General features: G+C 42.4%; 1 protein-coding gene across 1 annotated transcript; it reads right to left on the bottom strand.

Moving 5' to 3' along the window:
* Nucleotides 1-23: 23 nt before the first annotated feature.
* Nucleotides 24-17,795, bottom strand: atp10b (ATPase phospholipid transporting 10B). Its single transcript, XM_017424040.3, has 21 exons — nucleotides 17,269-17,795; nucleotides 14,318-14,522; nucleotides 13,865-13,950; nucleotides 13,451-13,557; nucleotides 11,828-11,959; nucleotides 11,486-11,601; nucleotides 11,063-11,315; nucleotides 9,991-10,178; nucleotides 8,854-9,021; nucleotides 8,087-8,579; nucleotides 6,735-6,835; nucleotides 6,526-6,652; nucleotides 6,243-6,427; nucleotides 3,634-3,901; nucleotides 3,451-3,527; nucleotides 3,205-3,330; nucleotides 2,906-3,106; nucleotides 2,729-2,809; nucleotides 2,530-2,634; nucleotides 1,576-1,763; nucleotides 24-461 (listed from the first exon to the last, which is right to left on the bottom strand). Exons 1-21 carry the CDS (start codon nucleotides 17,694-17,696, stop codon nucleotides 176-178), a joined length of 3,921 nt encoding a protein of 1,306 aa, XP_017279529.1. The 5' UTR covers nucleotides 17,697-17,795; the 3' UTR covers nucleotides 24-175.
* Between the last annotated feature and the right edge of the window lie 23 nt (nucleotides 17,796-17,818).

Genomic DNA, 17,818 nt, shown 5'->3' with positions numbered 1-17,818 from the left:
GAGGAAGAAGATGTTGACCTACATGCTTTAATTAAGCAGTTTATTGCAAAATTGAACTCCAGTCTTTTTCCAAAACGAAACACTACTCGCACGTCCACATGTACCAGTTCAGATATTTACAAGTTTCTGAATAAATTATCAGCACGGCGCTCCTCGTTTTTTTCTCCCCCCCCCATCATGTGAGCACGGGGCTCTGATGAGTGGTGACATTCAGACTGAAATCATCATCCGGGATTTCATCGTCGTTGAGAAACTCGGGAAGAAAGTCCACGGGGGTCTCCTGGGTGGGAGAGGGTGGGGTGGACTGCTGGTAGCGCTTGACCTGCCCTCCTCCTCCTCCTCGGAAGCCCCTCCACTCCCTGATCCACTGATCTCTTGTGCTGGGGTCCATCCGGTCCAGCTCCCGGCCTTGCAGGAGCGGGGAGGGGGATATGGAGTTCTTCAGCACGTGAAACGTGTACCTGAGGGAGGGAGAGAGAGAGAGAGAGAGAGAGAGAGAGAGAGAGAGAGAGAGAGAGAGAGAGAGAGAGAGAGAGTGGCGGTGAGGAAAGTAGGCCAGTGGAAAAAACATGCGGGCCTTTGATGTAAATCAGAGCATCTTCTCTAAATATCAGCACTTTCAGGAGGAGCATCAGCAGCAGAGAGGAAGATGAGTGATGCTGCAGAGGATCCTGAACCGTACTATTAACACTTTTTAAATGACAGATTATATATTTGCAAGATACAATCCCTCAAATTAATTACAAATTTTAGGATCTGCACAAGTCCAAACATATTGAAAATGAGTTCTGATCAGTTCAGGACGTTATTTACTCGTGGCTCCTCATCAGCAGATATAAGCTTCCAAAGTAGAGATATTATTTGATGCTTTTTATCACTCTGATCCTTCTTATGTTGAATTTAAAAGCTCAAAGGTATTCAGTAATGAACAAATGATTTTAAAATATGGGTCATTAAACTTGACACATTTGCAGCTTTGTTGTCATTTTGACATTTGAGATGTTTTAAACTAAACATATATTATTTGCATACACGTTTTGCTACTATTTAAGTCATTTTGTAACATAAATTAAAATCCTAGCATTCCTCAAAGGAATGGTGGTGACAGAGTTAGCTGCGGGGTGTCGAGCGGTGAACAACTCTCAGCTACGACAACATCAAATCTCAGCTCGACATCTGTGAAAAACGCAGGAGCCATTTTTTGTGTTGGTTAATTTGCTGTGGTGGCCATCTTGAATGGGGTTGACTCCAAAGGTTAATCAGTTGTAGATGTAGATCCAGTGATTACTTTCTGAGAATAATCACACACATGCACAGACACAAGCAAAAACTTTGCCTTTGTCCAGTGGGTGATAGAAACAGACTTAGGGATTTCCCTACATGTAATAACATACACTACATATACTGCAGCAGCACATAAAAAAGGACAAATGAAAAAAAACAAAATTGCGGGTAAGGTCACAATCTGCTGCTCTGATCTTCTCCAAATCACTTTTTTTATGATGACAAGGGCGCAATAAATCCCTGTTTCCTGCTGGATTTAAAGAGCGACAGATGCAGGGAGAATGACGGTACCTGGGCAGCAGAGCCACCACCGTGGAGATGGTGCAGATCAGGTAGAACATGGGGTCGCCCATCTGGCTCTCGAAGATCCAGTAAGGATTGGAGGGAGGATTGCAGGTAACGCAGATGGCGCTGTAGAAAAGCGTCACACCGAAGTACAGCCCCACGCTGCCCAGCATGATAATCCAATGGACCACCGTCTAGCAGGCAAACAGAGACAACAGTTGTACAACAAGCATTTAACACTAACAGGAAGTACTCAGATGCAGGAAGTTTAACTCATGGGTCTAGCATTTCTTGAACTGATGCATATCGCCTGCTGCCTTTCATGACAGCGTTTCAGGCTGAGATCATCTTGAGATAAGAAACGACAGACTTGTGTTGGTTGGTTTGTTTGTCCGTCTGTTAGCAAGATTACTGAAAACTAATGAACAGATTTTGATGAAGCTTTCAGGAAATGCTGGGGTTGGCACAAGACAAGTATTTTTGCGTTGGCCAACTTGGATTAGCTGTGGTGGCCATCTTGAATCAGAAAGCTAATCAGTTTTAGATGTGCATCCAATGAAAGCCTCATTAACATTTGGAGGATCGTGAGATATCTTGCTTGCAGACAAACATGGTTGACTACGACAGCTAAAGCTAAAGTTTTAAGCAAAGAACTTGAACAATGAGTAGTACTTAATAAATGTTGTGAATGTCTCTCAGCTACAAACCAGATTTAAGCTCAAAATCTTTAAAATCGCCTGAATCATAGCCATTCACTGCTTCCTAAGGTCAGTTGGCTGTGGCAGCCATTATGAATTGTGTTCACTCGAAGTTGTAGATGTATATCTAGTGTTTACTTTCTCTGAATTTCCTTCAAATCTGTCCGATGGTTCATGAGACATTTTGGTAACAGTCACACAGACACGTGCAAAAACATAATTGTCCGCCTTTGCCTTTCAGTGGCGGGCAATAAGCACTCACCCAGGATTTGATTTCTATTGACAGATGCAGCAGGATGGTAAATAAAGAGACTGTGTTCATAGGCGTTCCAAAGGTGAATATATCAACGTCTGAATCCTTATAAGCCTGAAGGAAAATGAAACACGCTGGTAAATGTCAGGAAAGACGACAACCAGTGATTAACAAGGAATGTAAGATAAAAACAAAAAGTGTTTCTTACCCAGTATGGAACAAAGAAGCACACCAGACTCTGATAGAAGGCGTCCAGAATGGAAATCCAGAAGGTTAGGAAATTATACTCCTAAAGAAAAAAGAAGTGTTTAATTCCATTTCTTCTCCTCCGTCTTAATAAATCTTTACTTGGGTTTTTTTTTGTTTTGTTTTTTTGCTTACTGACCCCTTTACCCTGACCCGTCCTGTACAGTTCAGGAACCCCCAGCAGCACCTCGGCGGAAACATCTTTGTCAAAGATCCCGAACATGATGGGAGGTGTCGAGGTGAAGAAGAGGTTGAAGAAAATCATCAGCCAGTAGTCGATCATCGCAGTGCCAGTGAACCCACAGTAGAACTGGTACCAGAACAGAAGGTTCACATAGGCCTGGAAAAAACAAAACAAAAAGGGATCAACGACAGATCAGAGCAGAAGGTTGCACGTTTTATGAAAACAGGGCTCTCTGATTCGGCTACAAGACTCACCACGTTCTTGTAGAAGAAGTAAATGATCATGTTGGCCAGCCGAGTGTAGCACCAGTGTCCGTGGACGAGGAGAAGTTTCTTCAGGTGCTTGAAGCGAGAAATGGCGAAGTCACTTGCCATGACCGCCTGAAAGTGACAGAGACGATTCATGATGCGTTTAAGCCTCGTATAATAATAACAATTAAAAAAAAAAGAAAAAAAAAAGAAAGAAAACATGGTTTTGCAGCTACAGAAATGCGTTCCCACCTGCATCCCCTCCTGACCGGATATCCCAACACCAACATCAGCTGCTTGAATCATGTTGACATCGTTTGCTCCGTCACCTGAAACCACAACCAAGAAGCTTAAAGCTTCAGATCCAGACTGGGACAACACAGGTTACGAGTTTACACGTCGACAACCAGCTCAGATTTGGGTTTTTTTTCTCACCGACAGCGAGTGTCATGACTTTGAGTTTTTCCCTGATGAGTTTCACCACCTCGCTCTTCTGCAAGGGCGTCACTCTGCAGCAGAGCACGGTGCGGCAGCGTTTGGCCAGGTCCACGAACCGGTCCCGCAGGTCCGGAGACAGAGCCATGGTCAGAGTGTGTCCGTCGATCACCAGGGAAATGCTGGGCATGGTGTCCACGTTAAGAAGGTCCTCGTCGTACCTCCTAACCTCCTCCAGATTACAGTCCAGGCTGGATGTGCACGTCACCTGAAAGACAACAGCCGCTTGTTTGATTTGGACTTTTACTGCGGTCCCTTTTGGAGTTTCTGCACTATTCTTGTGACTTTTTAGTATCATAAGATGACTTTTATTGTGAGCTGGTGCTCTAGAATTGAACTGAATTTAGAAAACAGAACTGAATTAGGGCTCCTATGACTGTTAAGCTTTTAGTTTTGAAAGTTTTTAAGTGATTTTTATTTATTTGTTTAAAACAAAAAGGGTTATCCTCTCACACCACGGTTCAATAAATTTATTGTCTAAAGACTTAAAACCTTGCAAATCAAAAGCTCACTTGCTTGTCTAAACATTATAAAAATACATTTTTAAAGCAACTTTGTTCATACCAATTAATGTTATTACCTGTGTATGTTCATTTGCCTGTTAGCAAAATATTTTGTGAACCCGTGGACGGATTTTAACGAACGTTAATCTGCAGCAGATTAACTTTTGGAGTAAAACCAAATTTAAGCTGTAGGATAATCAAATATGGCTACAACTCTGTCCATTTTACACATATTGAGCTAAAATCAGTTGTGAAATCTTTAAGGTTTTGTTTGACACTTTACAGGATTATCTCGGACATCCTTGTTAGAAAATAACCCCACTGGATTATTGCTCCATAAAAGACCACAGATTACTGCGCTGGCAGGAGAAACAACATCCCGCTGCTGCTGAGTCAGGCTCTGGTCCCATTAGACTCGTCATTCTTCCACACTTCGCCAAAAGGAAACTATCATGATGAATAAAAGGTTACTCCAGGCTTTTTCTTCTTCCTTTTATTTCTAAACAGAACTGGCTAAATTTTAATAGGTTTGGTGGGATGGTGGATGAGTGAGCGAGTCTCTCAAGTGATCGTTGAGTTACATTCAAACAAAAAATGTTCATTAAAGAGTATTTCCTTCGAGGGTTGGATATTAGACTTGTAATTAGATATGAAGGCATTAGTTTATTGTGTTGGGGGGCACCTGACTCCAGTCATCATTAGTCACTGTAGTGACTCAGAAGAGACTGAAGCAGACCCCCTTTGTTTCACCAAAGTAATGCCTATCTATCTGAGGCCAGGATGAGAAAACACCTATTATGAAGGGTTTTCTCCTGTGTGACCAGATCGTTAACGACCTCCGTGAGGCAGACCTCCAGACCAGGCAACTTATCCTCCTCGGATGGAAGCGTGGTTTATTTTAAACGTACAAGCAGTCGAAAAGGCTTCAGTGATTTAAACTGAAAGAAAGATAAAGTCGCAGGTGAAACTGCCTGAGGGTAACACTCAGAAAACTCAGTTTGTCCTGAATTAGGAGAGTTAACTCCTCTCTGTGATCTGAAGTTTGTTTGTTTTGGTGAGTTTATTCAGGTGTGAAGTTATCTGGTTTTACGTCAAACCTATGAAATATTATATTACAAAACAATAAGTCTTGGAAGGGTGCCAATGCAGCTACTGCCCAACAAGCCAACATTTTAATATGGTCACCTTGGTAACCCCGCACCTGTGTGTCACTCCATGACTCTCGAGTAAATGAGAGGCAGACAAAAAAGACAAAAAAAGTGAAAAGTAAGCCTCAAACAAACAGTTGCTTTACAAAACCTGTAAGTCAGATCTGCGAGCAGCAGAAGACTCCGCTGGTCAGTTTTTATGTTTCTGCAGCGTTTTACGTAGGAGATACGACACAATAAAAAAAAACACCCTTCACTTCTAGATTTGAAGAGAATATTTTGAGCTAAAATAAAACTGAAGTCCACGGAAGTTTGCCTGTGCCCTCTCTGCGTTTTGGAGGGATTTTAGAGAATACAGTAAATCCTATAGCAGTCCGAGACACACTGGGTGGAAGGGTGTGTAATTTATGAATGCACCTAAAAGAGTTGCGGGAATAAACAGAGTTTGTTTGCAAAAAAAAAAGAACAGTTTAGACAGTTAAAAGGTTTGTGTGACATCAACTGTCAGGGGACCATCTTGTGGAAAAATCTATAAAAATCATAAAACCTAAACTGATTGTTTTTCAGTTTCAGCACATTTTGTCTATGTCATGTGACATTCCAGATTCCGATGCTTGCTTGATGCACAACTTGCATGCTTTATTCTTAAGCTGTGCCGCAAGATGGGGGATAATTTCTTTTAAACAAAATAGTATTGGTGCTTCATTTGTTTATCCTCAAATGTTAGTTGCTTTGACTGATATAACTCTTACTTTGTGCTCTAAACACACAGAAAGCTCTTAGTTTAGCACAGAACATTTCAGCAATGTTACTTTCAGTTTGTGTTGTTGTTGCAACAAAAAGGCAGCTCTGTAGTCAAACAGCCAGCGTTTGGTGAGACAACCAGCTGCCTCCTCACCTTGTTTTTACAGCTCATGTTAATCAACAGGTCTTCCTCCTCCAGTAGCCTGCAGGCATAGCCAATGTTGACAGCCGTCTCTGGCTTGTCACCTGTCAGCACCCACACATGGATCCCTGCCTCTCGCAGAGCCACCGTGGTGTCGGGGACGCTCTCCTGCAGACGGTCCTCGATGCCCGTTGCCCCTGCAGGAGGACAAACATCCCAAGACAGCCACCGTTCACACACAGATCCTATTATCTGCATTTCAAGTGGTGTGAGTGATCGGGCTGATGTGTGTTACCCAGCAGGGTGAGGTTGGTCTCCATCTGCACAGCCGTGTCCATGACGAGCTCCTCTTTGTTGTCTATAGCAGCCAGAGCGCTCTTCCTGTTCACTAACCAGCTTCTGTACACGTCTTCACTCACAACCTGCCACAGACAAACCCATCAGGGGTGAAACCAGCGTCTTGTTCTGCAGGAAAAACGGTGTTTCCGTGTGACGAGTTCATACCTTCTTTGCGATGCACAGAGTGCGGAGGCCCTCCTTAGCGTAGGAGTCGAGGTGATGCTGCGTATCAGACGCAATGTTTTTCTGATTTTCACTGAGGTGTTCTGCAGGTAAAATAATTCACGTCATTTTAAAATAAGACAGGACCTTGGACTGCATGAGTCATTATTTCTTTGTATTTTGCTTCCTACTAGACAGGCTTTCTTGTACATATCTTCAGGTTTTCGGAAGTTCTTTCAAAGTTTTGCAGTTTTAATTTTCATTACAGTACCTGACTGTTTTCAGAAGGTTTTGTGTTTGCTGCGCCACCTCATTTTGAACTCTGAATCATTCGAGCATAAAAGAAGGATCCTAAACCCAATGAATGAACCACCGTTGTGTTGACGCATAACAGCCAAGAATCAATTCTTAACAGGTCCTTCAGGCATTTTACCAAGAGCCCATTACAAAGACACAATCTCTTCCAATTTCTTTAGTTAAATCTACAAAAAATACCAAAGATAACACAAACCTATAGACAAAAAATAGGAATTTAGTTCCAACAAGGTGATTCCCAAAGAGCTATTAGCTGAAAAGTTGACATTTAGTGGGTCAATGTTTCCCAAATTTAGTTTGGGGACCTGACCGTGGATCCTGGGTCAAGGTAGGCTGGATTACTTCTTTTTTCCTGTTTCTTAAAAGAATCATTTTCAGATACTGTTTATCTGCTATAGACTTTTTTTAGGCCTGACACTTATATTGTTCACCACTTGTTCACTTTCCTTGGTTTTTAGGCACGCCCTGTATGATATGCTGTCTGGATAATAAATTAGGGATAAATCAGACAAAGTCAAAACAAAAACTTTAAAAAACCTTTAAAAAGCCTGATGAATTAATCATTAACACCACTTTGAAAGATAACAAGAAAGTCTGACTGCCAAAAGTAGCTGAACAGTAGCTAAAAGTACCAAAACATTAGCTAAAAGTAGCTAAATGCTAGGGTAAAAGCAGGAAAAGCTAAAAGAAGCATAAAATGACAAAAACAGAGCAAGTTTGCTGAAGCAGATGTCAAAGACGAATAGAAAATAGTGAAAATATTTTTGACTAAAGTTAAACATTCTGAAAAGAATAAAAGTTACAAAAAGCAAAAGTCATAGCCCTCATCTCCTGTATGAAATGAACGTGGTGACATATGAACGGCTGAAATAGCCAAAAAACATTCAAATGTAGTTAGATTGCTGACTGCTGTGTCAGCGGTCACACAGGTTTAAAACGTTTGCACAGAGCTGAACATTACCCCTAATCTAACCTTTCAGTGCGAACACTTTCTTATATCTGCACTATGTTTTTGTAGATTTACTTTCACCATCAGTTACCTGCATAAGGTGTTCCAAGCAGCTCCATGATGGCGTAATCTGCACCTTTGGTGTACAGCACGCACTCTTTGGTGATGGGGTGTCGCACCAGCACCGACATTCTCTTCCTGTTGGAGTCAAAGGTCAAGGTGTCCAGCACCTCAAAGTCTAGGACCTGCCCGGACGGGAGCCTCACGGCCACATTGTTGGGCGTGCGAGCCAGCAGGACGAATCCGTACGCCCTGGCTGCGTACACCAAGGCAGCCTCGTCTGGACTCTCTGCTTCATAGTACAGATCCTCTGACCCCGCTGCTGCTGCTGCAGGCCTGTCGCTCTGGGACACGCCATTAGTGTCTGCAGTGCTCTCCATCCTTACAGAGTCTATAACAGGATCCTGGGACTGGGTGCGGATTCTTGTGGATTTGCGTTGGATGAATGAACTGGCCTTTTTCACCAGATTGGACAAAATTTCCAAAGGGTTATTTGTCTGGGAGGAGTGAGACGACACACACGCCTGAAACATAAATGTAAACACAGAGGATGCAAAATTATTGTAACTTATTTGTCTTATCATGAGTCAAACCCTTTATTGACATCTTTGTCAAATATTAGCGCCGCGTCTCTTACCTTTAACTAAAACTTCAATAGATAAAAGAAAACCTATTTTTTTCTAGAGCTCCACAGATGTATTTGTTCAGTAGGTCTACGGAGCTGCTGTAAGTTTCACGAGGACAAATTTTTCATCCATTCCCCCCCCCCGTCTCCAGTTGCTCTCTCAGTAAACTCACCCTCCGTCTCCGAGCTGTTGCCATGGAAACCACCACCGTGTTGCAAATGGCGAGAGCCAGAAAGAAGTCCAGGTAAGGATCCATCCTCCGGCTGCCGCCTCTGCGGCTGCTGCTCTCTGCTCTGCTAATCTGCCGGACCAGGTTCTGGTCTGGAATCACCTCTGTTTCCTGGTGGAGCAAAAGTTAATCAGTTTGCTAATTAAATGCTGAACGTATGTGTGTGTGAGTGTGTGTGAGAGACAGAGTGTCAATACACCAAAGCTTCTCCTATAGGTTGACTTAAGGGAATCAGAGAAAGTTTTTGGCTTTAAACTTTTTTGTTTGTCCATTTCAAAACGTCGGGTTAAACGAAGGACAGGGAGGAAGGGAGGATATTTCCATCTCTGCAATCATTCTGCTCTGCTTGAGACGCAGCGTGTGAAGGAGCAAAAATGGGCTCTCTGCAAGCCTTTTCTGTCTCAGACTCAGTATCTCCGGGCTTCCTGGTCTTTGCCCCATGGCCAAAAATAGACACAGAGACACTGTACTGTATCTCACAACGGCGCTGACTAATCTATAGTGCACATTTACAGCTGATGTAACATCGATGATCTGTGCCAAGTGGTACTCAGTGTGACCATATGTCCCGTCACAGACACAGGGGCAACACTGAGCCATCGCTGACACCTAGCAGCTCGACCATCTGCAGCAGGGACTGGGACCACGAGGCCTTTGACTCGGGGATGAGTCAGATTTTGGTAAACAAGAAGACAGTTTGAGGCTTTAGCCTGAGGAAAGACATTTCACTTGAAACTGATAAAAATCGTTTGTGCTAAAAATGTGCACACTCCTTTAAAAAAAACAAAAACATTGTACACAAAGAGGCATCAGCCAAAGTCAGTCTAAAATGATGTTTGTGCAAAACCTGAACTAATATGCAAGCAATTTTTGATTTATGTTTATTTAAATTAATGGGAGCAGTGAAAAACGAAACTAGAGCTGCCATCTTATCCTCCCACGGTGGGTTTGAACGGGACTTAAGCAGCTGTGTTATCCCATTTCATTATGCACTGTTTGATTTGATTTGACGTCACATATTTGTGCTCCACAGTCATGGTTGTGACATAAAACAGGTCCAGTCTGAAGTGATCGTCATACCAGTGGACTGCTGAAGGCCACGTCGCTCTGAGCCATTCCCACCACCTTGCTCCGGCTGTGCCGAGACGTGTCCACAGAGGTGACGTCCTCGGCTTCCAAGGACCAGCCGGTCTGAGCAGATTGTAGACGGTGGTTGAAGATGATCTCCTCCTCGGCCTCAGGCTCGTCAAGGACAGCTAGGCGAATGGCTGCAGAAAATCCCCCCAAAAAACACACAGACTCAGGGCATTAAGACTCAGACGGATGTTAGTTTAGTGCCTTTTCACAACTTGAGAGGATTTTATGTCACACTAATAACTAAAGTCAAATTCACTCACAAAATCAAAACAATAAAAGCACAGAACAATTTAGAGAAGACATAAAAAAACAACAAACCAAAAGACAGACCAACAGCAAAATTTATTTATTTTTTTTCCAAAACAAGACATTGCACAAAAGAAAGCATTTAAGTTAAAACATTATGATATTTCTTCTAGAAGTTTCCTGAGCTGCACCTGAAGTGCTATAGCTAGCTGCTGCTGTTTGTGCACGCTAACAACCGTAGAATTTGATATAAACAACCACATAATGTGAAAGTGACGGTGATGTAAATGATTGTGGAACTGCTTCTCTAGAAAACCAGCATCTTGGTACTTTGGTCTTGGACTAGCCGTTAGCTCATCAGTCCAGTGAGAATAAATTTCTGCTTCTCTAAACTAAAGTCATTTAAAGAGCTCTCTACAACAGGTGAGATATTAATTATACAAAACCTTCCTACAGAATTCTATTTCAAATGATTTGTACGATAACTATAAGGCCCTGAAGAAATTAATATCACTGTTTGCACTGTTGTGTTGTGCTAGTACACTTCTGAGACACATGCTGTCTCATCTCGTATAAAACCTGCAATCTTGACTCTTTTTAAAGTTTTGTCGTATGTGCACGGTAGCATCATGGTCCTGGAGGAGCATGGTCTCGTTACGCCCTTTATTACCCATAAATGGTTGAAAAGACAATAAAAGCTGGACGTGACTAGACCTCAAGGTAGAGATGGTTGCGTTGCATGCTTGCATACACAAAACGTCTCATTTACCGTTTTCTTTGTGCGGAAACTCCGTGCCCATGATGGAGCACCGGCGGAACACCATCTTGTTCTCGGTGAGGGTGCCCGTCTTGTCGGAGAAGATATAGTCAATCTGTCCGAGGTCCTCTGTGATGTTCAGAGCTCGACACTGCATGCGGCTGTCGGTCTCCTCGTCGTACAGGTCAACGTCGTTAATGATGAAGAAGATCTGACCAATCTTCACCAGCTCGATGGACAAGTAGAGGGAGATGGGTATCAGGATCTACGAGGGGGGGTGAGTTCAGCAGAGATGACAAAATAAAATAAAAAAAAGAATAAAGGAGAGAAAAGAAACAGTGATGGGTAACCCAGAGACAAATTAATAGGAAAAACAACTGGAGATTTGTTTGTTGACTTCAAAGTATTCAAAGAACTATATGGAAACACTGATACCTGCAGAAGGATGATCATGGTGAAGAACATATGGAAACTAGCCAGACTGTTACTTCTGCTGTCAGGGGTTAGGTACGGGGGCGAACCAGTCAGTGACTCCAACCATATGTAGTGACCTGCATGTATGAAAACAGCAAGATTATTCACACTGACTGTCAGGCAGACGGAAAAGCTATTTTTGCCACCACAGCCCCCACCGACTCCTCTTGTAGCGCATGTTTGAGCCTGTGGCCAAAGTGAGTCCTTCTCTTTTAATTGAAAACCTAATGGCCCCCACCATAAACGGGAGTGAGTCAGTTTGTGCAGTGACTCTACGGCGAAGTGATGTAATTTATTACTGACCTACTGATCCGACGAGACACATGGCGAAGAGGAGAATGACGCAGAAGAAGACGTCTATGTTTAGCTTTCGCTCCAGTTTGCTGCGCTTGGATCTCGACCCGCTGTTGTTGAGCATGGACTTGGTTTCGTGGCCTTCGAAGGTCCAAAAAGACAACAGTTTGGTCATGTAGTTGGCCAACAACAACATGTTCATATCTTCAAACATGTAGCACAAGAATAAAAAAAAATTAATCAAATTTTTTGTTGCTACTACTTTTCTATATTAGCATTTCAACAATTTTTTCCAATGGAAAACCTTCTATTTGTAAGGCTTTAATGATCCCATTACAGAAAAACTAATTGCATTTAGTGCTAGCATGCTAGGGTTAGCAACTAAAGTAATTAATGATGTATTAAAAGTATATCTCAACTGTAACTTGAAGTGTTACATAAATAAATATAATAAAGATGTAAATATATTTTACCTAAAATGAAACTAGTAGGCTAATTCTGTGTGTTTGGTTGGGATCGAGTAAATACGGTTAAAACTAGGAAAGCTTGGGAACATTGTCCTAAATTAGACAATATGTTCATTAACTTTATTGCCTATATTATCTCTAATATAAAGAAAAAACAAGCTTTTATGTAAAAAAAAAAACACAATTTCCTGACCAGCCTCCACAGCAATATCTGAAATGACTGCCTCACGCCTAAAAAGTAATGTTAGCTGCAGTAATAAACTCTTTACCTTCATTTCTTTCACTTTATGTCTCATTAAATCTGCCACTCACACAGTACCGCACTACATCTAATAGTTATGTTGCTACCAAAGACTGTAAATAAATACCTGCACACAAATAGTGACAAATGGCTTTTTTTTAGCATTATGAATGAACATAACATTAACGAACAAACAAAGAAGTAAAAAACCCTCCCGAACATTTAGCAGCAGGAGGGGAGGCGGCTTACAGCCCCACATCCTGAGGGAGCAGACTCTGGTTCCAAAAACACAACATTACAACAACACGGTTTTTAACAACTTTTAAAAGAAAGTAGATGAATGAAGACGCCTTATCTGTCTTTTTTATGTTGTTGGTTTGAACACATAAAATGTAGAGAAAGGCTTTAATACCAGCATTTAGCAAATCCCTCTGGTTTGCTGACATGTAACTGGATCGCATTTAAGTTGTGTCAGACGTCACTCCCAGATCTGACTTCTGAGGTAAAAGGAACGCAGCAATCCTGTCTGAAACACTTTGTTTTAGCCTCTGTCTCTTTGGGGCCTCCTTCCTGATAGACCCTGTCTGCTTTGATTAGTGAGCTGATTGATCAACACTAATCGAATGTAAGGCAGCTGTTCACTCTTTGCTGAAGATATATAGCTACTTCACAGGGATAATGTACTGTATGTGTTAGGAGGGGGATGTACAAAAGTAAAAGAATAAGAGCTTGGACTACAAACAAGGCATTTCAAGCAGCTTTCCGTAAGCGAGAAACTTCATTTTGTGCTTTGTAATTTTGCAAACCTTTTAACCTATGTGAGACGGTTTATATAACTGATTGAAGGTTAGACAAAAAACCAAAAACAGCGTCACTTTTCCTTAAAAGCTCAAGGTTAAAGCAGTGGGCCGGAGGAGAAATTACCTGCATACACCACAAATCCAACAGCATGGTCCGTGTTTCTCACTGTGCAGCCTCGCAGCAGCAAACTCTCGATGCCAGCGCCCAACTTCTCCTTATTGGGTTTCTCTCTGCAGCAAGAGAGGATGAGAATCGCTTTTACTGTCAGATCTTGTTAGATTTTCATTATTGCTGACATATTCCCCATTAGCAATTCTCTTGCTTTATGGCCATGGATGGACGGAAGGAGAAGAGCGCCTGTAAGAGCTGTGGTGCCTGAGGACATCGATTACAGTCTATTACAGCCCCAATAATGTGTCTGCTAGCATTGGATGGTCCTGTGAGTGGGTTGGAATTAATTTTGCCAGGCTGTTTTAAAGGCTCAGAGGAATTTGGGGTGGGGTGGGGATTCACGTTAGCCGGGTATGTGATACTTACACAAAACACTTGAAATGATTCAGGTTATCATTGGGTTTTTCACACACCACAATGCTGTTGAAGCTCTCAGGTTCAAATCCACGATCCTGGTGAATAAGAAGAAACTTTATCACTACGCGACTGGAAACTTTCTGCGTCCAACTCAACCTGCGCTTCGAGAATGATTTGGCAGTTTTTGCATCCAAGAAAACTCAGCTGTCGTCTAAATATAAAAGCGCTGGAGTATGTAGACAAACAGGTATGTTTTTCTGACAGTCATCTCGCACTTGGACATAATAACAACCTGCAGGTTCTGTTAGTAACGTCAGGACACGTCAACACTGTTCGGTTGGAGGGATTTGCATGTCAAAAACAAGAAGGAGGAGGAGGAGGAGGACAAAGGTACAGAAACCAGCTTGAACAGAACAAAACTGGGGGGAAAAAAAAGGCAGTAAAATGTCCTCAGTCCCTCACCATTGTGCAGAGTCCAGACACAACCGTCCTCTGCTTTAAGTTGGTTTCTCCGTCCAGGTTGGCCGTCTCAATGTGACACACGCCGTTCGGGTCTGACGAACAGAGGAGCAGGAGGTCTGCGGGGACGATCTCGTTGCAAACCACCTTCACGAAATCCCCCACCTGCACGTCCTTCCACCGCCTTTCCAAGAACTGCTTCTCCCTCCTGCGATCAGAGATGCCAGACATGAACCGTCACAACCCAGGGACGGCTTTCCCCATTGAGATGTTTGTCACGTTTTACTGATTGTTGGGTCTGATTCACTTTAAATGGGTTAAAACTAAACTACAGCGGCTGCCTGAGGTCATAACCAAACAATAGGAGCTAAGAAAAGGCGAAAAAAAAGGCCAGAGCTGTTATGACAAGGGGTCTGGGTGAATTTATTTGGCTTTAGAGACTTGAGCGAAAGATACCGCAGTAAAGCGTTTGGGAAGTAGGGCCTGTTCCTAGACCTTCCAGAGCACTTCTTGCATGATGATTAAAACCAGCACGTCGAGCTGGTCAATCAGCCATGACAGAGAGCGGAAGGTATGCTGCTCTGCATGTAGGACCTGATCGGGGAGCTGCTTCTTAACACCACACCTCGCTGTAAACAAAGCCAAGAGGAGGTGTATTTTTAGTATCTTGCAATAATAAACTGACTAAATATGTCTTTAAAATGCTTGTCTGTGCATCACGCTGTGTCCGGATTTACTTTACAGTTGCATTTGTTCTTACTTAGCTTTCTTGCAAGAAAGATTGGAGAAAAAGACCACTAGATTATGAGCTGAATTCATATTTTTAACATGCAGTTGACCGCGTTGTGACTGATTGGGGACGAAAAAGAGAATCAGACATTCTGAGCAGACTTGGAGTGTGAGAAAGTTGTGAACTTGTTAAAACACATTTAAAATGTGTTAAATTACAGCAAAAAACTATGTAAATTCTTTTTAGTCTAATAACCCTTAAGAATATAAGGTTTTCTGGCACTGACTGTCAAAAATTTAAAATAAAATAAAACAATGAAAATATGTTTGATTAACAACCTAAATATAATTATTTTAGGTTAACATAAACACATTAAGGTTTAAATTTATTCTTGTTGTATGTAACACTCAAAAAGTCACTTGCTGAATGAAATTTTCAAAAAGAAAGTTTTGTTTGGATTGGGTCCACATAATCTTAGAAAAATCCTTTACTCCTGTGGGTTCTCAATTTAACCAGGTTTGTTGAACTAATTTCAAATTAATCATTGAATGAACCAAACAAGTGTCTTTTTTTGCTAGTTTTAATATGAATCTAAGTTCAGCTCGATTTGTTTTCATTTATTCAGCAACAACTAACATAAAGTGCTTGATCAAAGAGCAAAATTAACTGTTGTTTCAGTAAAATGTCTAAATTCTGATGTGAATCCAAACAAATCTGATGGGTTAACAGAAAAATAGCTCTTCCAAATCAAATAAATCAGATCCAATGAAAAAAACAACAACTAATAAATTTGAAAAGATTATGTTAACCAAGTCCAGCTATATTCAGTTACAGCAACATAATTGTTTTATCTATAAATAAAGGAACATTTTCCCCAAATTGTTACCACTGGCTCATCTTAATCAGTTCCTAGCCAATAAAATCACATAAACACACAGCTTCCTAAATGCTGAATTCTAACTTAAGATGTTTGATAAGTTGATAAATCTTAAACGCAAACATAAAAACTAAAGTTAATTTGTGTAGCTGATGTTGTTGTTTATGTATCATTTAGAACATGTAACGCGATACTTAACATAATTTTAACAGATACTAGGCGTGACTAGGCAACGTGTAGGCGATTAAAAGTGATCCACACAAGGTTAAAGCCAGCAAGGTGTGGTGACTGGTTTTTTAAAACGTCCACCCGTGAGCAGACAATACGCTGCGTTTAACAAAACAAGAGCAGGACTTCCTATTGTGATTCACAGTCAGCGTGTTTCAATTTAAAGTGTGTTTCTTCAAGAGGGAAGAAACTAAAGATGAGCCAAAGGATAAGGCACGACACGCTCAAACCCAGACTCTTCACACCTCAGTGGAAACACAAAGATGAAGGGTCTGAGGAGTTAACGCCGAGTTTCTCTCATCTGACTGCATTCCACGTGGGCCATCACATGGCACGGCCCTGGTTCGACATTTGTCTTGAATCCAGTTTGTCTAATTTTGTCAGATGGATAAACTTCATCAAGCCTGTATTTTACTCTCAGGGTTCCCCAGCAGGCTTAAATGAAGGTTTAGCACCCCCACGTAGGAGACTCCCAGGAACCTGCTTGCTCTGGCTTAATCATGTGACTGCGTGACGCCGAGGTGACTAACATCTGACAACGCTCTGTTAGATTCTGGGTCAAGACAGTCCACGCTTCAGGTCACCTGGATCCTGCTGCAACAAGCGTACAGTCCTGTAAACACAAACAGTCCATCGGAGCCTTCCTAAACTTTAGGATTTATGAGGCGTCTTCATTCAAACAGCCACAGAAAGCCTCTCCTCCTCACTGAAACCTCGGCAGGGAAAGGGCCTGAAAACGATACCCTCGATCCTCCGTTCTGAATTATTCATTTTTCACCAGTAATTCGAAAATAGCAAGCAGCTAACCTGCCTGCCTCTGCTGACGCAACGCCCAGATGAGGATTTCATCAAACGTGCGCAATGTGATGACAAGAGATGTTGTTGTGTTGCTCTTCAAAAGAGGAATAATCTCCCACACATTCTCTAAGTCATAAACTCCCAAAGGGGGCTGAAAGACAGAGGAGGCAAACTACACAAACATCCACAGCTGCACTGATCTGCACTCAGCAGGAAGATAAAACACACATGTGTGTGTGTGTGTGTGTGTGTGGAGCGAACCATTATAGTTTACACTTGAACAGTACAGAACACTGTATCTGTATTCTCCAGGTGAAATACCTGCTGTAGATGGAACATGGCGTGTTGTTGACCTTCCTGTCCGACTGGTACCTCCTGAAGTCCTCCCAGGCGTCCTTCAGGGCCGTCAGAGCCAAGATGACACAGATGGGGATCAGAGCCACCTCGGGCTGGAAGGCGTTCACCACGGGGATGAAGTTCAGAATGGCCAGGCCCACGAAGTAGATGTTGGCCAGACGGTGAAACTGCTCGAAAAGGTTTATGGGAATGAAAGTCAGGAGCGAGTATTTGGTGGTTTTGATGGTGTTGGATGAGAAGAAGCGATTGGGTAGCTTTCCTTTGCCCAGTCCCTCATAAGGCAGATTGGACACCAGGCTGCGGAGTTCTCTCTCCCGTGCCCTCTGACCGTGTAGAGCATCCCTCACCAGGGCCAGAGGGCTCCTCCACGACATGGTTCTACCGTCTCTCATGTGCTGGCCCCGCTTTGCGTCACCAAGTTTCCATCCTCGCAGGAGAACCTCTGCTCTGAGTTGTCATCTCCAGCAGTGATTCTCTGTAAGTGAGTGAGGCCTGTGTTGAAACAAGTGACAGC

This window comes from Kryptolebias marmoratus, linkage group LG9 (assembly GCF_001649575.2).
Source record: "Kryptolebias marmoratus isolate JLee-2015 linkage group LG9, ASM164957v2, whole genome shotgun sequence".
Lineage (NCBI taxonomy): Eukaryota > Metazoa > Chordata > Actinopteri > Cyprinodontiformes > Rivulidae > Kryptolebias > Kryptolebias marmoratus.
This window is presented reverse-complemented; position numbering and strand designations above follow the sequence as displayed.

Excerpts from the sequence above, each read along its gene's own strand:
- atp10b (XM_017424040.3), bottom strand. The coding sequence starts at position 17,696 with ATGAGAGACGGTAGAACCATGTCGTGGAGGAGCCCTCTGGCCCTGGTG. Across the intron at positions 14,523-17,268 it reads CCATGTTCCATCTACAGCAG|GAGGGAGAAGCAGTTCTTGG; the intron begins GTATTTCACCTG and ends CTCTGATCGCAG. Across the intron at positions 10,179-11,062 it reads GTTTCCGCACAAAGAAAACG|CCATTCGCCTAGCTGTCCTT; the intron begins GTAAATGAGACG and ends GATTTTCTGCAG.